The sequence below is a fragment of the Cavia porcellus genome, unplaced genomic scaffold (assembly GCF_034190915.1).
Source record: "Cavia porcellus strain 051 isolate PalLab524CR breed Dunkin Hartley unplaced genomic scaffold, mCavPor4.1 scaffold_1, whole genome shotgun sequence".
NCBI lineage: Eukaryota > Metazoa > Chordata > Mammalia > Rodentia > Caviidae > Cavia > Cavia porcellus.
In genome coordinates this window covers 219,805,723-219,827,417 of record NW_026947484.1, presented here as the reverse complement: position 1 = coordinate 219,827,417, position 21,695 = coordinate 219,805,723, and the positions used below count along the sequence as shown (strand labels likewise).

Sequence of the window (21,695 nt, the reverse complement as noted above, 5' to 3'; positions counted from 1 at the left end):
AGGCAAGCAGATAGATGAAGAGATAAAAGTGTGCAAACAGAAGCCAGAGAGGAGCAGAAACTCAAGGAGCCAACACAAATGCCAGCAGAAAGCACCCCCCACCGCCCAAAACAGGTGAAATTAAGAATCTGACAAAACATAAATCATTCCTTGTGCCTAAGATGATGGCGTCACTGATTTCATTCCTATTCAAATATCTGGATTCTGTTGACACCTATAACCAGACTGAAGTGTGGTCTTAGGGAACCTGTTGTACATTTCAGAATAAAATTTGGTTTTTAAAAAAATTTCTTTATTCCAGAAAGAGATAAAAAGTATAACAGCTATTAACCAGCAGTTTATCCAGCAACTTGCATGTCCCTGCAGAGAGCAACATAAGAGAAACAATTAAAGAAAACTGACCTAATTTATCTGCTTTTTTCCCTGTTCCCAGTGATGTTCTGGAAAATATAGTTCACATGACCAAATTATACTAAAATGCTACAAAGTCTCATGGCAGCTGTAGTTGTATTTTTTATTTGGTGGAATAACACTCCCTAGCAGGAGAGTGGGGCTTTTAAAAAGCAGCTGCAGCTGGCATTCCTAGTTTAGCTTGCCAGATTTATTTAACAGATATGTAATGGGACTTAGATATAGAGATGACTTTTAATATTTAAAACCAAAAATTTAAAGTCAGGTGTAGAAAAACTCTGAAATCTTCAACTTTGTCTTGAAAGCTTACATTGTTATTGTTTTGGACTTGGAATTTAATTTTCCTGATCATTAAAGGCCTACAGGGACAGTCATCCACTGCTATCAAAATTCAATAGGAATGCTGGATGTAAACCCATCGCTCAGGAGTCAAAGGCAGGAAGAACATGGGTTCAAGGTCATCCTGGGCTACACAGTGAGTTCAAAGTTAGGTTGGGTTACTAGTTTGACCCAATCTCAAAACAAAACAAAATCAATGGGAAATATTAATGTGCCTTTAGTTTCTATCTAAACTTTCTATTCAAGAGCTCTTAAAATTGTTAAGATCATGCCTCACTCCTTTCTTGGGGGTGGGGGGCCGGTACCAGGATCAAACTCATGACCTTGCACTTGCCAGGCAGGTGCTTACACCATTGAGCTACATCCCTGGCCCAATCATGCCTCATTTCTAAAAGGATTAAGGATTTTTACTTTAACATCAGAAATAAAAGCTGGATATAGTGGAACATAGCTGTAACCTCAGCACTTGGGAGGCTGCAGCAGGAGGACTGCCAAGAGTTTGAGGCTACCCTTGGCTACATAAAAAGTTCAAACCAGCCTGGTCTACACAGCAAGACCCTGTATTAAAATAAAAACAAAAACAAAAACAAATTAGAAATAAGCCTTTACATAGGCCTAAATTGAACTTTTATTTGCAAATTTGTTTAAAAGTCTCAAGGATCATGAAGCTGCTATTCAGAATCATGGACCTGTTATTCTAAGTAGATGAAATTAAATTCTCCCTTCTTTCATTTGTCTATTTATTATTTATGGGGTAGGGGTGAGACAGGGTTTTGCTATGTAGTCCAAGTTCACCTCTAATTCACAGTGATCCTCCTGCCTCATCCTTGTGAGTGCTGGGATTACAGGTGTGCACCACTGTGCTCACCTTTTCTTCTTTTAAAGATGAAAACAAAAATAGGTACATTAGTTTCTAGTATTACAAAGCTGTTAACTTAAGAAGCATGTCAAGAGTCTATTAATATATTAGTCCTTAACTCTTACTTGCCAGTATATGATTATCTAAAACGAAAAAAAAAAAAAAAAAGAGAGAGAAACAGAGCCAATAGGAGAATGTTTAATAAATGGTACTAAGACAAACGGTATCTGTTTCAATGAAAAATCAAATTAGATTTTTAGGTACTGCACCATATAGAAAAATACATGTCATGATAAAGAGTAGAAAATAAAAATGCAACACCCAAACTTCTATATGTAAGTTTAGGATGCTCACAGACTCTAAAATCCATCCATAGATCCTAGATTACACAAAAATTGTTAAGTATAACTTCTATTAAGACCTCAATGCCCCCCATCACCTCAATGTCAAATACTAGATATATTTTCAAGATTAAGCCACACACAAAAAATGAAGATGAACACATTAACTCATTGTTATAACTTTATAAAACCTTCAAACTGGAACTAGAAACAGAAGCATGTCAATACATATGGACAATGACTTCAAAAAAATACACTGGCTTAAATAAGTTTGAGAGATACTGTACAAGTGTATCTTTGTCTGTTAACCTTTCCAAAATATAAAATCAGCTAAATCTGTAGTACATAAGTCAACACATGTAATGTTATTCTCAAACTTCATCAAAATAATAAATACAAGTTATGTTTAATATGAATAACTGCAACATACTTAAAACATCTAAACATATAGGAATCCTATTTTTAAATGCAATACTTTTACCTGCATTAATCTCATACACATGGAAAAATACTTGCAGATAATAATTAGCATTAAGAATGTAAATATACTTTTACCATGAAAGTAAAATTATAGTAATAAGTTTAGAATCATATATCTGTATAATCTACAACAAAGGTGTAGACAAGTCTACATTATGATATTCTATCTGAAAATGAAAACAATATTTAAGTTTACAACAAATTTATTCAAGGCAAAATATGTTTATTACAGAACAAGATCTTAAAGTAATGAGCAAGGCAACATTAGATGAACCACTTTAGATTATTTGTCAATAAACTGTGGCTTTGAAATTGTAATAAAGATGAACATAAATTCTAACATGCTCTTCTTATAAATGGGAGGATGTAGAAAAGCAAAGCTTCAAAGTGTATGGATTGGAACCATCTGCAATAAAAATTTTTAAAAACAAAGTTACTAAGTGGTTCACTGCATCAAATTTTCATCTAGAATTAACAAGAGTAAATTCTTTCACCTTTTTGTAATATCAGAAATCAAGAATATACGGGGAAATTTGTTAAGGGTAAGATTACTTACTTTGCTCCTATTTTACTTGACAGCAAGCTGCATAATGAGCAACCACTTTTGTTCACTGCTAGATTCCTACTCTAAAGCACTTCATGTACAAGCTACATAGCAACACCTTGTCTCAAAAACCAAAAAATAAGTAAAAATTAAAAAAATAAGCTACAGTTTCGGGGGCTGGAGGTTCTTCAAGGTAAAAACAAGTACAAGACATTCTAAGGGATAAAAAGATAAATAATTGTTGCTGTCTCCAAAGAGTTGACAATCTATAACACACCTTGAGTATTTCCCGGAGATTATTTACCACTTTAGAGACAAAAAGAGGGTGACAGTTTCACTTGGTATAAATTAAAACTACGGAATACCATTTTTCTTCTTATTGGTCAAAACTGAAGTTCTGACTATTGGTAAAAGTGTTGGGCAAGGCCTTTTCCAGAGATGACAGATGGTAATGTACACTGGTGCAACTTTTCTAAAGGACAAGTTAGCAACATTTTACCAAAATATAAACTTTAGTGCCCTCTACTATTAGAAAGCTGACCTAGAAATACACACCACAAAATGTCAGCTGTAAGCACACTTACTGCAACAAATAACAAATGGAAACAACTGGAGTGTCCATCGGTGGGAAGATGGTGAAATAAACTTGGCACATTTTTACTATGAATAGCTACGCTGAAAATCCATTAAAAATTTTTAAAAAGTAGCTTTGCATATGCCAATATAGAAATAATTTCAAGATATATTAAGTGAAAAGAGCAAAGCATGGAAGAATATGGAAGTGTTCTGTGTACATTTTTAAAATGTAGATGTACCGTATGGGGAGGAAGGAAAAGAAAGATGGAGGCTGTGGAAGGCTTTAATTTTTTATTTTGTTCCCTATGCTGACTTTCTAACAATATACATGTATTGCTTTCCTCTGAAATGATCAACATTAATGTGAAAGCCAATCCCAGTGATCCCTTCTCTTCTGAAAGTCACAAACTGTAGCATGGTACATATGACCAAAAGAACACATTAAATGATGGTAGGGTGCTTCCAAAATTCAATCATAAAAGAATACTTGGATCACTCATTCCAAGGGAAAGCCAGCTATCATGAAAAGGCCAATGTGGCTTCACTGGGCCTGCAGACGCCACATGAGTGAATTTAAAAGTGAATTTTCAGCCCTACTCAAACCTTGATATAACTACAGACTCAGTCAGCATCTTAAATGCAAATTCACTGACAACTATGGAGCTGAATTACACCCAGATTACTGAACTTCAAGAAAAGAAAAACAATAAATGTTTATTGTTTTAAGCTGCTAAATGTTATGATAATTTGTTACGTACTTTAAGTAACTAATACAGGGATTATGGATGGGTATAGGATTCTATGCCTTTTTCCCCTGCACTTCTCTAAACAAAAAAGCTAGGGGAGGGAGCACAGCTCAGAGACAGGGACAGGGACACAGAGAATGAAATCTTGCCAAGCATTTTTAAAAATCACTGTCAATGGTTCTGAAGGTATTGAATTGCTATTGAATAACTGACACACATAAAAACATTTTACTCACTTGGGACTCTGATCTGGTAGTGATTAAGTGCAGTTAGAGCTTCTACTGCATCAGTTTTACATTCCCATTCTAATAGCCCAGAAAGTGTTTTGGCAGAAGCTGAAACAAAACAAAGACACAAATCTAATTGTCACTTGCTTGTCATCAGTTTGATACAGAAAAGTTTTTTTAAAAAAGGGAGTATGTTTACTTACGTTTTGCATCAAACACTTTATATTTGATGAATGTGAGAACTTCATGGTCATTACACAACTGTCAAAGAAAGGTGAAACTACATCAAAGATACTGTCAAAATAATGTCACATTCTTTGTTAGAAAAGCAGCATTTAAGCCTTGAACATTATGTGAATAAATTAAATCAAACATATTTTCAGGTTAATACCAAGTTCTATGAGAAAAATACTTTAAAACAGTAAAATTTGGGACTGGGGATTCAGCTCAGCAGCATAAGTGCCTGCCTTGCAAGCGCGTGGCTGTGAGTTCGATTCCCGGTACTGATAAAATAGTAAAATTCTAGAAAGTTAAGTTTCTGCTATTAATATCAAAAGCAGAACAAAAAACTTTTTAAAAATAAGATATTATATAAATTTTAAAACAGGACATGCCGACTTTTTTCTTTTTTTTTGGTACTGCGCCGCTGAGCTATAGCCCCAGCCCCAGCCAACAGTCTACACACATTTGTATTTCAGGGCCTACCTTTGTGAAGGTCTCCTCGGTAACACACAGTGGAACATTGTAATAATGCAGTACACATGAAGGTGGCTGGATTATATTTTTAGATGCTTGGCCAGCACTTGTAAAACGATTGTTTTTGCTCATTGCAAAATCTTTATAGCTACTTGTACCATCTTCCAATTCAAATATTTGACTTGGAACAACTGAATGTTGTTTAGATACACTGAAGATGGAAAAAGGAAAACACACATCAACAAGTAGTTAGTATCAAGATGCTTCCGAGACTCTTAACAAAAGAAGGTAAATATGGCTAATGTAAATACAGTAGTCATCCCTTGGAATCCACAGGAGTTGGTTTCAGGACCCAATAGATACCAAAACCCACAGAGGCTCAAGTCCCTTATATAAAAAGGTGTAGTATTATATCCCAGCATATTCTTCCATGTACCTTATTGTTCGGGGCATAATAAAAAACTATACAATTTCAATACAGATGTAATTTTTTCCCAAGTATTTTTGATCTATGGTTGGTTGAATCTATACAGAGTCTGCAGACACAGAAGGCCAACTATATTCCGTATGCGTTAAAATGAATCCTTTATGGTTTAAGAACTGCAAAGAAAACCTATTAAACATATTCTCATGCTAAAAAGGTTTAACATAAGCCAGGCATGATGGTACAATCCTGTAAACCCAGCACGTTAGGAGGCTGAGGCAGGACTACTGGCACAAGTTCAAAGACAGCTTGGGTTAGACAGTGAGTTCAAGACCAGCCTGAAATACATACATAATGAGCCCCAAACCTTTAACATTCAAACTTGCCTATTTTAACATGCTGTTTCATGACCCTGAAACTAGTAACTAGGTAGAGGTAAATACAATCTAAATTACATAACCCTAAAACTTGTCAAAAATTAAGATAATTACCAAACATTGAGTCTTTTCCCAAACAACTTGACATTATTAAGGTGTGTGACAGCTCTTTCTACAGCATACTCATCACCCATTTCTACCAGTGCTGTGCCAGGAATGGTCTTCATAAATTTTACCTGGAAATTAAAAAATACACAAAAAGTTATCATTTAACTATTTTTACAATAGAAATTTTAAAAGTATGATTCAGTGGTTAAAGTCAAATAGAGAGGATCACTTAGAATCTTAAATTTATTTTGCTGTGTATGAGACTTTCTTAACTCTTACCAAAATCCAATGATGTTACAAAGACTAATTCCATTGTATGACATACCGAAGAAGAACACAGGCTTATCTCAGCTGTTATTTAACTGTGCCATGTGGAGGGCATTTACCTAAGTTTTCTGAGCCACAGATAAGTTATTGTAAAAAACGGAGATAATGCTAAATACCTATAAGACTCATCCTAGATTCATCAATAATCCTTCATTCAACAAAGTTTGATAAGCACTGTGCTAGGTACCGGGGATGAACAAGATCTTAAACATTACATTCTAGTAAGCTGCTCAAAAACTGTAAAGAAAGCCGGGCATGGTGGCACACGCCTGTAATCCCAGTCAGCAGGCTAAAGCAGAAGGACTGGTGTGGGACTGAGACCAGCCTGAAGTACACAGTGAGACCCTGTTTCAAAAATAATCAATAGAGCCAGGGCTACAGCGCAGCAGCACTGCACCTGCGTGGGAAGCACAAAATTCTGAGTTCAATTCCTGGTGCCAAAAATAATAGTAATAATTAATTAACTTTCAAAACTAAAACTATGTAGTTTTATTACAGCAATAAATGAAATGCTATATAATAAATGATACAAAAACCTTCAGATAACGCAGGAGTGAGTGTAATGCAGGGGAAGTTGAACATGAAGCAATACTTCATGGCTTCTCATGTCATCCTGGGCAGAGGCCGTATTTATCTTATACTATTTCAATGTAAGTACATAATGCTGTAAGATCTAGATGGGATAAAGTGGGATAAACCACTCAGCACAGGAGAGAACTCTTACAAAGTCCCACATGTAAACTACATCAGGTATCACAAAGACACGAACATACTTGAACATGCCTCCATATACCTGTCAACCTCAAGGGAACACTGAGGACATATTTACAGGACAAATTCAGTGTGGTACTTACTATCATCATTTCAATTACTAACTTTAATGGGTTATCTTAGCATTTGTACACTACATTGATACCTTAACAAAATTTAGTAATAGGACTTTTCAGCTTTATTTGAAATTGTTTTCGTGTGGGCAAATTTTTTTATTTAATCTAGTAATAGTCTATAAACTGAATAGTAACTAAATATATATGTAGTTTTTATATTGGTAAACCTCCCAAAATTAGGAAAAATTAACTGTCTTTAAAGGGTTATGATTAGCCCTGCGTGGTGGCACATGCCTGTAATTCCAGCACTCGGGAAGCTGAGGCAGGAGGATCATTTCAAGTTTGAGACCAGCCTCATCTACAAAATGAGCTCAACAGCAGCCTGAACTGCACAGTGAGACACTGTCTCAAAAAGACAACAACCAAAAAATGAATTATGATGTAAGTTTTAATGTATCACTTAAAGTTACTGAAAAATTTTTGAGACAACATGGAGTGAAACAGACTACAATTAGTGAAATAAAAAGCTATTTGGGTTTCTAAATCATGAAGCCATTTGTAACACAAAACAGAAATCGACTAAAAATGTTACTGTAATTGGGTATGTTGGTGCATGCCTATATCCAAACACTTAGGAGGCTAAGGTAGGAGGTTCCGTACAAGTCGGAGGTGAGCCTGTGCTCACGGAGTTCAAGGCCATCCTGAATTACACAGCAAGATCCTGTCACAAAAAAAACAAACAAACAAACAAACAAAAAAGACGTACTGTACAACGACCTGCCTGAGGTTGATTGCCTATACATATAAAAAGCACAAATAGCAAAGTAATACTATGTAATGCAAGTTAAAATATACATGAAAGCCTGCTTCACTATCAAAATGCAGTTCCTACACTTTAAACACCTAGGCCTGGGTTAACATATTCTGCATGAAAAAAATCTGATCGACTTTCACCAATGCTGCTAAATCTACCCTATGTTTCACTGGTAAGTAATATAACCAGAAATATCCAGTATGTCGTCCCTTGGACCAAATGTGGATATTTCTTGTTTCTTTTAGTGTAATTAAATAATAGAGAAAATTTTTATATCTGACTCTAGAAAAGCTGCTTCCATATGAGACATTTTAGAATTAAGAACTAAGAGTAGCAGCTTTTCAAATCATGCTCTCTTTCCATATACTTGTGACTCAAATGCTTACACTTTCTCTTTGTGAAAAAAAATCCATTAAAACCACTTAAAACGGAAAACAGCATTTCTATAGTATGAAAACGTTCTATTAAAGCGGATCAGTTTCAAATATAAAAGCTAAAATAAAAGCCTTACTCCTCAGATGATACTCATACCACAGCATTTGAGAGGCAAATGTAGAGCTCTCCCAAAATGTCACACTTGTGGCCAAGCTCTGAGATGTGTTTACATTAAAGTTACATTAAAGTAACCGCTTTTAATGTACTTAGCCTCACGGCCTAGCAACAGAATACAATGCACAATAGACACTGCACTGCACCCTCATTATTACTGAGAATGGATTTACCACAGCTTCCCAGTAAAGAATACTTTACTGCTTATGGCTAGCACAGGAAAATATTAAAATTCAAAATCTGAAATACAATTTATTACTGAATGTGTATCACTTTCACATCATCTTAAAGTTGAAAAATATTAAGTCAAACTCCCTAACTTGAGGAGTATCTATATAGGCTGTTTGTCTTTTAGCTGATTAAACTATTGCTGTAGACTTTTACCGTAGTTTCATTTAAAACATATTTTACTATCCACAATTTATACTGACCACATAGCAAGAAACTAAAAATTTTGGAAGTGTGCATATACAATGGATTTTTAGATTATGAGGAATTTGGATATTTCTGATACACGGAAAAGACACGTTATCTGTTTCTGTTTTGTCTGACAGTCTTGCTTGTAGTATAGGCTGGCCTTGAACCCAATATGCAGCCCAAATTGGCCTTCAACTTGCAGTGATCCTCCTGCTTCAACCTCAAGTACAGGGATTCTAGGTGTGGGTCACCATCCCTGACTTTTTTTCTTTTTAAACAGGGTCTCATTTTGTAGTCCAGACTGGCCTACAACTCAAGAGATCCTCCTGCCTCAGCCTCCCAAGTAGTAGGATTACAGGTATGCACCACCACAGCTGGTTTACATCTGGGCTTTTTAACACATATTATCTGAAGCCTTTCCAGAACTAATACTCAATATTCTAGCAAAGAAATTAATATAAAAGCTCACCTTTTCAATATTTCCATATAAGCAAAATAGGTTGAAGACTCTTGAACAATTCATCTTTAATTGATGTAATCCACTGACCATTACAACTGAACCAGAGGGATTTCCTCCATGCATGTACGATGAGGAAGCCTGTGGTAATGGATATGCAACAAGCTCAGGTGTATCTCGAGAGCCCATTCTGTAACGACTTGGTAAAGGCAATAATGGACCATGGGATCCTGAAAGGAGGACCAAAATAAAACATACAGTTACATTCATAAATACGTAAGTAGATGCATTTTGCCAAACAAAAAATCACACTTTTTCAGTAGTGCTAACGATGGAACCCAGGCTTTCACACATGTTAGCCTTGTGTTTCACCAGTGGGCTATGTATATCCCTACCTGCATCCCCTCATGCTAAGCATCAAAAAGCTGATGTTACCAAGTCTGATACAAAAACTCCCTCAATTATATTTAAACAAAACTGTGGGAAATGAAGTCTATGTGTTTTGATAAAATCTAATATAGTGACTTGGACCCGCATACAGGTTATAGAGTTGTGCATTTTTAAAAATAATGGCTTAACAAAAAAAAGTATAAGGGCATGGGGTCAGTAGCAGCCAACACAAAACTTTGGACCGCATATAAATTATAATGTAACTATACTGCATATAAGTTACACCTCAAACATTTTCTAAAAATTGCCTGTATATTTTGGAAGAAAAATAAACAGTGAGACCTAGGAAGTTACCTCTATATAGATAAAACACAAAAACATCTTTAGTTGCACAGAAAGTTAGCTCCTTGAATACACTGGACTGTAGTATACTTGCAGGTTAGTATTTTATTCTCCTAATTTTAATTTAAGAAACTAAAATTTCAGTTTAGTGTTTCAACTACAGACTTAAATAATTCATCTTTAGTTGATATATGGCCCTAAACAAAATCAAGAACTCACAACAGAAAACAATGCATGAATGTCTGAAACTGTTGTCACAGAAACCCACAAACCACTTCTTACGAGCTCTCTTACATTTCTCAAACTGACATCAAAAAACAAAACAAAAAAAACCAAAAACAAAAAAACAAAACAAAAAAAAAACCCTTACATCTTTACAAGAATCCGTCTGCTAAATGTAAGCATTGTATTAAACAACTTTATCTGGCTTACCAAACTAAAAGGAGGCAGAGCATATTTATAGCAATGAGAGAAGCAGAGGAAGACAGAAGAAGCAACTAAGATGCAGACCTGTAGCACGGAAACATAAACCCTGCACACCTCAGGGGTGCCTAAGTTAGTGATACAGCAGCACAGTCTGGGATGTTTGCAGAAGTCCTCCAGATGTACAAAAATAATCCAAAATTCAAGTTCCTTCATGTCTCAAAAAGAGAATGTAATGCCACTGACTTTCATTTTTATGTTAAATCAAAGGGACATGTGTTACCTATTGAGTTTCCTCAATTTCAGTGTTCATACATGCTATTAAAAAAACTAAGATGAATTCCAATTTTTAATATTCTAAGTAACACTGCCATTTATATTTACACATCAACACTACACTGAATGCATAGAAACATAATATAAATTTCTGCAATTTTAAGGAGAACTATCAGTATACATGTTACACTGTTCATGGTTTTAAACTGCCCCTTTCACTGAAGACTGATATTTTATCAAAACGATGATATAGTTCATGGTGAATGAAGGGTTAGTAACCATACATATTTGGGTCTCTAGCATATACTAAGGTTCAAATAGCAATTGTTTTTAGCCCTACTGCAGAAACACATACATATTCACATTACACTGACTCTCTGCCACTACCATTTGCATGTGAAGTACTGATATTTCATTATCATCTATTTCTTTTCCACGGGAAATGAAAGTTCTGCAGTACTGAGCAGTATAAATTTTCATTCTGCTTAGGTTGGCTAAGGTTCAAAAGTGTTACGATCCACTCACAACTCAAAGGTAATAAGAGAGTAAATAATGTTCTAATTACGAGCTTCAACCATCAGGATTAAATTATATCTTCACTATCTGTTACCTATGCTTCTTCACCTCTTTTTATCCAGGCATCTCTCTCACAAGCCTTCAAGCTTACTTCTCTAGGAAATGAACCTCTAAGTTCAGTATCTTAATGGACATGGTTCAGAATGGATGTCCTGTTAAGATCCCAGTACATCTATTTTCTCTCTGCAGGACTCTCTAGATCACTTCAATAATCCCTCACTAGTAACTGCCATTTCAAAGATTTTGCCATATTTTTCTTTACGTAAGTTTACATTTTAAAGATTTACACACAATAAATTGGGACATGTAACTGTTAAAGGATTTCACAATAAACTTTTAAAATAAAAAGTTCTTGTAAGGTATATAATACATTTTGCTTATACAACTTTTCAGTTATAAAGGAATGCAGCTGAAAACCTGTAATTAAAAAAAATCAGTTTCAACACCACTGCAATAGAGTTCTTTAGCCTTCTCTTATCCTTTCCAAGTTTTGTCTCTCCCCCTTTGGCAAGACATTTAATCAGTTTTTAGCCTTCACCTAACTGCCACTGACTAACATTAAACTCCACAACTATGCAAGCTAGTAATTGGTAATTTTTAAAACAGCTCTCCACTATAAAGTACAACAGACTCCCAGTAAATATTTATTACAAGACCAAACCTAACCATACAATTACATCTAATACTGTTTACAACTAAAAAAATGACCAAGAAACACATTCACTAAAACTGTTCTAGGACTCATTCTGTACTAATTCACGTACTAATCTGTAGATGGCTTCAAAAACCTTTGGCATATAGACTACTAGAGAATCTTAAACAAATATACATACATACGAGAAATAAACTGCTGGAGTCCAAACAAAAAGACATTAAGTATAAGCTGACACAGATAAGAATGGTCATAACAAAGAATATGGCACTGTTTAGGATAACAGACAATATCAAGGGCTTTTTGATGATAAATTCCAGCAATTTAAAATACAGCAATTTCTACTTCTCACCATGTCTAATAGTAGAAGCTTAGCTAACTTTTTCTCCGGAAAGATTATAATTCTAGGTTTCACAATCTTATCAACACAGCAAATAACAACTGCTGAAAAACTTTTTAAAAGAGGAATTAAATGCAAACAAATTTAACCAAAGCCAAAATACTAACTATAAAACCAAGAAGCATATTTCCTTTTTTGGAAGATACTCCACTTTTTTTTGCCTTTATTACTCAAAATTCCTCTATGCTCATAATTGCTCAATGAAAATTAATTTACTGAACTATAATACCCCTTTGTGGTTCTCTTACAGGCCAGAATCCATTACAAACCAAAACAAAACCAAAAAAATGGCAAAAAAGTTTTCAATCCCCAAGCAATAGCTCTCAATTTATCTCAACAATTATTTCCTATGTCAATATCCTTTAAAAAGGGATTTTGAGCAACTTCTTAGGAACACACTGTAAGGGAATACTCCCAAATAAACCATATCAAGTAGGTAGGAAGAACATAGAGGCAAGAATCAAGCCATTCTTCATCAGAAATGCAAAAATTCTAACAATTCATCTCTACTACCTTCCTTCTACCTTGACAAACTTACCATAGCCATCATGTCTAAACGAAGAAGGGTGTTCTCCCAAAATGGCTTGTCTCTGGCGACCCTTTCCTCTATCTGACACAAAAGTAAAAACACAGTTTTAACAATTTTGACTCAAGTACTTAACAGAGTTCTCACATGGGAAACACCCATTCAAAACATCCATTATACTTCATAAAAGAAATAAGACTCCTGGTTAACTTTAAACATCTGTTCATATCCAATTTAAGTACAAACACCAAAAGTTTAAGAAAATAACTATCTAACAAATTCCACTTAACTTGAAAATAAATTTTTGGCAAGTGCCAAATACAATCACACTTTCAAATTTAAGGGAAGAGATACTTCGCAAAAAGTGAATATACACAATGCTAGAGTTTGACAATGTACAGAAGTTTTTACCAATACATGTCTTTAAAACAAGCTTTAAGTGCAGTACTTTTGAAAGACAGTACCTGAATCATACTATTAGCTTCAACAGCAACACATTTTCAAAGTGGGCTTCTTTCAAGAAGTTTCAGCATAAGCCAACAACAACCTGTATTACATGGTTTCACAATCAGTAAACACAGAGTATTTTTTATGGATATACACATATTTACAAACACCTACTGACTTGAGAGCTGAAAATTTGCACATCACTGGCTTATATTAAATCATATATAGGCCACCATCTGTAGACCTTAACATCAGGCAGAATATGAGCAACTCCCAAAGTTAAAATATGCCAAGATAAAGCTAACCAAGGGGGCTACATTATTGGATGAGAACACTACAATACTCTTAAGGATAATTTTTATTCTAGTTATATTTTCAGGAAAGGCATGCCAATTATTTGTAGTTTCCAAAAAAGAACTTACACTGATCAATAAATTTCAAATGTCATTGTACAATACTTTTAGAAAGTTTCCAGATTAAATTATAGTGCCTAATACTCTGTGTATATATAACTTAAAGCTCTGTTCATTCTAATCTTTGAAAATTCAAAGGGAAGCTTTCTATACACCCTTAGTCACCTAAACACACAGCATTTTATGGGAGATGAGAAATACTTTTAATTTTCACTTCCGTCTATATAGAGAAATGCAATTTTAATTACCTATTCCAAGTATCACAGCATTGAAAAGGACCAAAGAGGTCACTCTTATCATCCCTATTCATTAGGATCACCTAGTTTCTGCTTACTCAATACCAGTGACAAACAAGTACTTACTACCTTCCTTTATGTTCCTAAATACCCTAAATTGTAAGAAAATGACTTTTGGTATTAATCCTCTGACCACATTCTAACCCATGTGGTCCCTTACAGACTCACTCTTTATCTGAAACCTCTTCCACATGCTTGAAAAGGTTACTGTGGTCATTTCTCTATATCCCCAGTCATTCTTCTCCAGTGTAAATACTCAAAAGTTCCTTTTTTTACAATACAGGCCTTCCAATATCTCATCATTTAAGGCTCACGGCTTTTGAATCAACCCAGTCTGCTTATCTCCGTTACTGTTCCTCTCTTTAAGCACGTGCCACCAAACACTAAATACAGTTCCTTATCTGTTCTAGGAATCCTAAGTGCTGGGATTACAGGCATATGCCACCATGCCTGGCCAAAACCACAATAATATCTTCACTGATACTTAATTGTATCAATATACATACTTATTAGTATGCTAAAAGAAAAAGGACTAGATTGGGAATGAGAAGATTCCAAATAAACTGCTAATCTGCTTCAGTCACAGAAACTCTCAATCTTCATTCATATAATGAAGGAATGAAGAGAAGATTTCAAAGCTATCTTTCAGCCATACATTCTCATTATTAATAATTCTTTATTTGAAATATTCACTGCCTAATATGAAGTCACACAAATAGAAGTGAGCAGAGAAGTCAAACACTGAATACATCAGTCTATAAATAATGGCTTGTTAAGTTTTCGTGAATCCAACTGAAACCTAATGGAAGCTATGAATTTTCTTCCTCAAAAGATGCACGTATATGCAAGTTTGCTCCACATTTCTGGAGACATTAGTTGGAATTAGGGCTAAGGATTATTTTCACTTGAAACAGGGGTGAAAAGAACTATCTAAACTCAAGGTTTTAAAAAACAGAAGTTCTTCCTTTTTTGGGTAGAAGATATAGTGAAAGTCTCTTTGGACATAACACAAAAGGTCTGAAAATCATCTATTACATCTTGAGGGCAAGCTAAGATCACTACAGAAACAAAAGCATAAAACTGCTAGAGTCTTGTCAAAATATAATCAGCAGTCTGTAAGAAATCAGAAGACAAGAATGGTTTTCCTTTGAAAGCATAAACAAAATTGTTTTATTTCCTTTAATTATATTTCACTATCTACCTTACGCATTTCTAAATAGGTATCTGACTAGAATTGTGTGGAAAATTAACATAAGCTGGCTTTGTGTGAGCTGCTTATCTTTTTAAAGAATACATATGAACATGATTTAAATCTGTCTTTTAAGAGACATTTTTTAAAAAGGTGACTCCAACTACTTCAAATAAGTAAACAAAACCAACACAATGTTCCATAACTCTGTAAGTTGACAGAAGTGAGAGATTTCTCATCAACCACTTAGCCTGTTTTGAGTGCTAAGGCTTTGTTTTCCAATATTAAATACAACTGTACCACATGTAGGTTAAACAGATTCCCATTAAGTAGTGAAAAATGTGGGGTCTTATCAAAGCTGCATACAAATTACAATCCCATGCATAAACCAAGATGATTTCCCAGAAATTGAAAGTTAATACAACCATCAACAAGTTGTAAATATTTGAACATGCAAAAGATCAACACATTGTCTTTTGCTAAAATACATGCACTAGAGTACCCAATACCCAAGGTTTTTTGGATGTTTTATAATTTTTTCTAGTTGACTTTTATAACTACACTCATCTTGAGTTTTTCCAGTATGTGGTTCAAACACTGATATTGTAGTTGAGATGTAGCCAATACTGCAGCCCCCTTGTTTTTACAAGATCCACATTTTAATTTGCATATTCCAGAATTGCCACACAGTTGAACAATTTTATCAAATCTATCCTCTGAAATTTAGAGTTTTTTTTAGGCTACAGGTGATACTGCATCTCAAATGAAATGCTCCTATTTTTCAGATTTATCAAGTTTATATATATTCAAAATTGAACAGACATGTTTACCTTTACCTATACTTGAAATATCAAAATTTCTAGTTACACAAATTAACATAAATGATAAACTTAAATCATTACAAAAAGTGACAATTTATAAACAGCCACTTTACAAAAATCAAACCACACATAGGAAAACACCTTTTACAAATAAAGCACCTTATAATTTTGTTAGAATTTCTGTTCAATGCCCATATTTGAGGGAAAAAAAAAAAAGTAAATATAAGTGCAGCAAATACGCATTTTTTTTTTCTGGAGACCAAACACAGGGCCTTGCGCATGCTACGCACACGCTCTACCACTGAGCTGTACCTCAGCCAGTCAATGCACCTTTCTGATTCACATCTTTTAATATGTAGTGGCTGAGCATGATATCAATTCCCAAGACCTATAGTTAAACTGACTCTGGTTATCTGCCATTAACAATTTGAATCTAATCTGTAAACAGTTACAGTGATGGGCATTAAGATTTACAACATTGTAAATAAAGTCTAGTTTTCGTTAGTGAAAAGTCTTAAGTTCTACAACTGAAACCTTAAGGGAAATAAATCAGACCAATATACATACACAACTTGAATAAATGGGCACAGTCTATTATGGTGTTCATCCCATGCAAGTCTGAAGCACTGTTAAGTGTCCTCCTTTAAAAACTTCGGGTGATGGTGCATGCAGTATGCAGTCAGGTGAATTGCAAGTCTGAGTTTTTCAGAGGGCTTTTTGCTGATGCCGATGTTGTGCATGATGAAGTGTAGAGTCAGCCTGCTGAAGTCCTCTATCCTTCTTAATGCCTCGTCCAGCTTGGGGGAAAGGTCCTTTCCATAGAGAAGCAGTGTGCAAGTTTGCAGTTTGTAAGGAATATTCTGAATCAGTTTCCTCTCCTCCAAAGAGAGAGAGAGCTGCTTGGAGAAATGCAATCCTTGAACTGCGGGCGTGCCTGTATGTATGGGCTCCTTGTTGAACTAAATTTAAGTAGCTCAGTACATACCAGTAGGGGGCACTAATGTTCAAGGTTATTTTCCAGCATTACATGGCCTTTTCCAACAAGAGCATTCACCAACCAGGTTTTCAATTGATTTAACTAGCTCATCTCATGACAAAGGAATCTAACTGCACATAAAAATTTGTCAGGAGGTAAGTACATTCTAAAAGGCATAAAATACCTACCTCTTCTTCCCAAATATGGTTTAGTGTAGTCCCAACTGTCATTGTCATTCCTAATAACATTTAGACGAGTTGGCTGTTAAGATTGAAAATAAAGTAAGTTCAAAATATATATACTCAAAGCATACATATTTCCTTGATTAAATGTAAAAAAATACTTACTCTTGCATATTCAATTTTTAGTGTGCAACATCCAGCATATATGTCTGCTCCATTAAGGGCTGCCTTGGCTTTCTGGGCGCAAAGGACTGATTCAAACATAAACTCTATTAAGGAAATCTGGTTTTTTTGTTTGTTTGTTTTTATCAGCACCAGGGATCGAACTCACCACCGCCTGCTTGCAGGCAGGTGCTTATGCCACTGAGCTAAATCCCCAGCCCCAAGGAAATCTGTTTTAAGATATCTAATTTTTGGCTGGGGATTTAGCTCAGTGGCTCAAGCACTTGCCTCCTAAGTGTGAGGTCATGAGTTCCATCCCCAGTACCGCCCCCCCAATCCAGTATTTATTCATTCTTCACTCACAAAGAAAAGGACTAAAAATAATCAGAATACCTCTTTTAACTTCTGCAATTGTCTACCAAAAAAAAGTTCTAAAGAAATTTTGGTTTAAGACTTTTAAGCCCAAAGTTGCCAAAGAAAACATAATACAACCAATCTACATTAATCCTTCTAAGTCATCAGAAGTATAGTATTTTGTAAACTGAGGAATAAAAAGAATAGAGCATGGTCGTATTTCCTAACAAAGGACAACCTGCTACCTTGAAACAGAAAATAAATTTTATTCCTACATGTATGAAGAACATTTCAAAGAGCCAAATTAATACAAATATTTGATTCTTACATATTTCTGAGAAGGCAACGTTTTACAATCATTTAACTTAATTTTATTTTGTAAACCTCACTTAAGTCTGTGTTTAAAAAAAAAAAATCAAACTACTAAAGTATATAAAATAAAAAAAACAGGGCCAGGGATTTAGCTCAGCAGCATAAGCAACTGCCTGACAAGCACAAAGTTGTGAGTTCAATCCTCGGTACCAAAAAAATAAACAAAAAGTAGAAATGCTTTACTAGAAGCAAGTACTGAGAGAGTTTGCTATACATCCCTACTTTTTCCTACACATGCCTGTGCACACAAAGGCTAAGGTCTTTCTTCATTTCAAAATTGGGGCCAGGCATGTAAGTCCATGAGTACTTACCCGGCATGCATGAGGCCCTGGGTTCAATACTCCACATTGAAAAAAAAACAAAACTGTATTGTATTATTTCACAACTTGAGTTGTTCACTTGACTATATTAACAAACCTAACAGAGAAGATCTTATATAAATCATGACCAGTTTAAAAGGTTTAAGACAGAGGGGTAAGAAAAATTCTAGTAATTAAAGTTTTGTTACTTCCAAATTATATTCAGGGGCGAATGGGAGAAGTTCATTTAGGATAAACTTCAGAAGGTATAAATGTCCATGTTACCTAATAGTATTATTTCACAATGTAAGATAAAGTACTGGGCTGCTTTATGGTAGCAAGGTATTCTTATCAAAATAGTAAAATTCTCTATGGGTACTATACTTTTCATTTTTAAAATCTAAGCCAAGAAGATTTTTGTGGGAAGAAAAAGTAAACACCACTTATCTAGAAATGCTTAACGAGCAAAGTCACACAACAATCATACACATTTAAATTAAATTAAAATTAAATTAATTTAAATTAAATTAAAATTTACTATAGGGCTGGGGATTTAGCTCAGTGGTGTAAGCGCCTGCCTGGAAAGTGCAAGATTGTGAGTTACATCCCCAGTACCAATTTAAAAAAAAAAAAAAACCCACAACAAAAAGATGCAACTTGAAACCATACTTGTTAGTGAAATAAATCAAACATGCATGTGTAAACACTGTATTGTCTCACTAGTGTGAGAAGCTGAAAGAAACTATGTACATAAAAGATAGTTATACTATTGATTTCTCTGAGTTCATTAAAGAGAAAGGTTTGTGCTAGTACTGTTTGGATAATTAAATGCAAGTCTTGTACACTGAGTAACGGATTTGAAGATAACAATACACAATGTATATACCACTGTTACCTCCTAGTCATTGTGCTTCAAAATTTTGGATTTTTTCTCTTTTAAATAAATAAATAAAATTTACAAATAAAGGATATTCAACCATTGCTTGTATTCCATTTCTCTTGAATATAACAATGCGCTGCACTTTTCCAACAGGGTTACACACAGTATATAATACATCCTATGAAGGTGAAAGACAAAACTTTTTCACATTTTATGTTTAGAAAAACATTAAAAGTATGCTCCATTTTTTTTATTGAAAAACCAAGTACTTTCATTCCCATTAATTACAGGTTAAACCGTGGTGTGTGTGTGTGTGTGTGTGAAAGAGAGAGAGAGAGAGATTGAGACAGGATCTCACTGTGTAGTTCGGACTGGCCTTGAACTCTTTCAACTTAACAGAACCTCACAGCGACGCCCTTCTGCCTCAGTGCTGGGATTACAGCTGTGCACCACTATGCTGCACCAAACTAACTTATAAAAAACTTTTCAGGGCCTGACATATTCTAGGCAAGCACTTACCACTGAGTACATCCCCAGCCTCTACACGAATTTTTTAAAAATTACTTTTAAAAACTTTAAGCTATTTCCTCACATAATATACCAACACTGGAGACTCTCTCAATGAGAAGCACTGTTAACTATATTATCTCCTAAATGAACCTTCAGTATTTCGTTTCATAACAGGTGACTAAAATAGCTTCTGGCAATATAGAAACCAAAACTGTAACCAAGTAATTTTTTCCCCAAATGTGACTCTGAAATGTTTAAAACTATAATCATGTGAATTACAGCAATAAGTACTTATTATGCTAATAAAACTCTGATATTCATTTTTCAAGGCACAATGACTGTAAAGAAAAGATCCAAGAAAGATCATTCATACTGTGCTACATGTCACCAAACAAAATGACTAAGTCACTGTGAGTCAGAACCCAAATCTCACTCAGGAATAATTACTCGGTTTTCAAATTTCTTGAACATCTATAATCACACAGCTGTACTATCAGGTATTAAGAAAATTAACAAAAAAAAGTATTTGTACTACATTATATTCTTTTTCTAAAACATCAAATATTTTAAATATGCTAACACTTTTGATATTAGAAAACTAAACAAGACTAATTAAATCTTAAAGAATAACTTACACTTAGCTGTAAGTTTATGACCTCTATCATATGCCCAGTACAAGAAACCATGCCAAGTGAAGCTTCCCTTACCATACTATTTTAATCATTAAAAAAGTCAGACTCAAGTACCAGCCAATTGTAGTGGTGACTGGCTGTAATCCCAGTGCTCTGAGACTGAGGCAGGAGGAGTGCCATAGTCCAAGAGCGGCCTGTACTACACAACGAAACCCTGTTTTGAAAAAACAACAACAGCTATCTCTGTTACTAGCTATGTGAAACAACATGCTGAGTATTAAACAGGAAATTAACCTTGTTGAAAGTAACAATCTTTTTTAAACATTTTGAATTTTTAAAAGGGTAAAGCAGCAGGAAACTATGAGTAAAAATTAGGTTTTTAAACAGCTATCCCAAAGAAACTTACATTATGAGGTGTTATCAGTAGCAATGTCTCACATTATAATAATTTTCTCACCTGAAAATACTGTTAATCATTCTATGTGCATCTTACTGTAAAACAATTTTCACTGGTAACAATAAAAGTTTCAGGATGACTAATTATGGTAACTGTACTTCTAATCTTTCTGGCTGCAGCATTATTTTTTCTTTGTTCATTAAACTTGAGAGTTCAGATTAATTTTAATAATTATAACTATTCTAAAATACTTTGTTACGAGGTAAAGAAACTATAGCTTAGTCACTACAGAAGCAGTTTTAGGGCCTGGGGTTTTATCTCAGTGGCACAGCATTTGCCTAACAAGTGTGAGGTCGTGAATTCAATTCCGGGATACCAGTTTGCCAAAGTAAACACATACCACTGTAATTGGGTAAAGAGGATTTTGAATTGACAGCAAAAGGACTTTGTTGCCTCCTGATGGATCATCAGTGTTTCCTGGACGAGTGATCCTTTTACTTGTAGAATAGTTGAAAAAAGCCTGCTGACCAGCAATGTACACAGGCTCATCTGCAGCAAAGGTCACACATTCTTTGGCACTATCTATGTTTTCAAATTCCACTAGAGCCTGTCGTTTAAATGGCATCATCATCACATAGCTGAAAAGAGAAAAGGAAAGGGA

The 21,695-nt window shown here is 34.7% G+C and overlaps 1 protein-coding gene across 2 annotated transcripts in view; it reads right to left on the bottom strand.

The window, feature by feature from the left end:
• Window positions 1-1,791: 1,791 nt before the first annotated feature.
• Window positions 1,792-21,695, bottom strand: part of Hnrnpll (heterogeneous nuclear ribonucleoprotein L like) — a 36,219-nt gene continuing 16,315 nt past the window's right edge. The window contains exons 3-13 of one of the 2 annotated variants that reach the window (XM_063229591.1): window positions 21,435-21,672; window positions 19,593-19,673; window positions 17,594-17,695; window positions 17,435-17,507; window positions 13,117-13,188; window positions 9,532-9,749; window positions 6,135-6,256; window positions 5,229-5,430; window positions 4,727-4,784; window positions 4,533-4,631; window positions 1,792-2,836 (exon numbers count right to left, since the gene is read on the bottom strand). In XM_063229591.1, coding sequence (XP_063085661.1) covers window positions 2,781-2,836; window positions 4,533-4,631; window positions 4,727-4,784; window positions 5,229-5,430; window positions 6,135-6,256; window positions 9,532-9,749; window positions 13,117-13,188; window positions 17,435-17,507; window positions 17,594-17,695; window positions 19,593-19,673; window positions 21,435-21,672 — 1,321 coding nt within the window. In that variant the 3' untranslated portion in view covers window positions 1,792-2,780. Of the gene's footprint in view, window positions 2,837-4,532; window positions 4,632-4,726; window positions 4,785-5,228; window positions 5,431-6,134; window positions 6,257-9,531; window positions 9,750-13,116; window positions 13,189-17,434; window positions 17,508-17,593; window positions 17,696-19,587; window positions 19,674-21,434; window positions 21,673-21,695 lie in introns of both variants that reach the window. The other variant, XM_013155974.3, reaches the window with a different exon arrangement.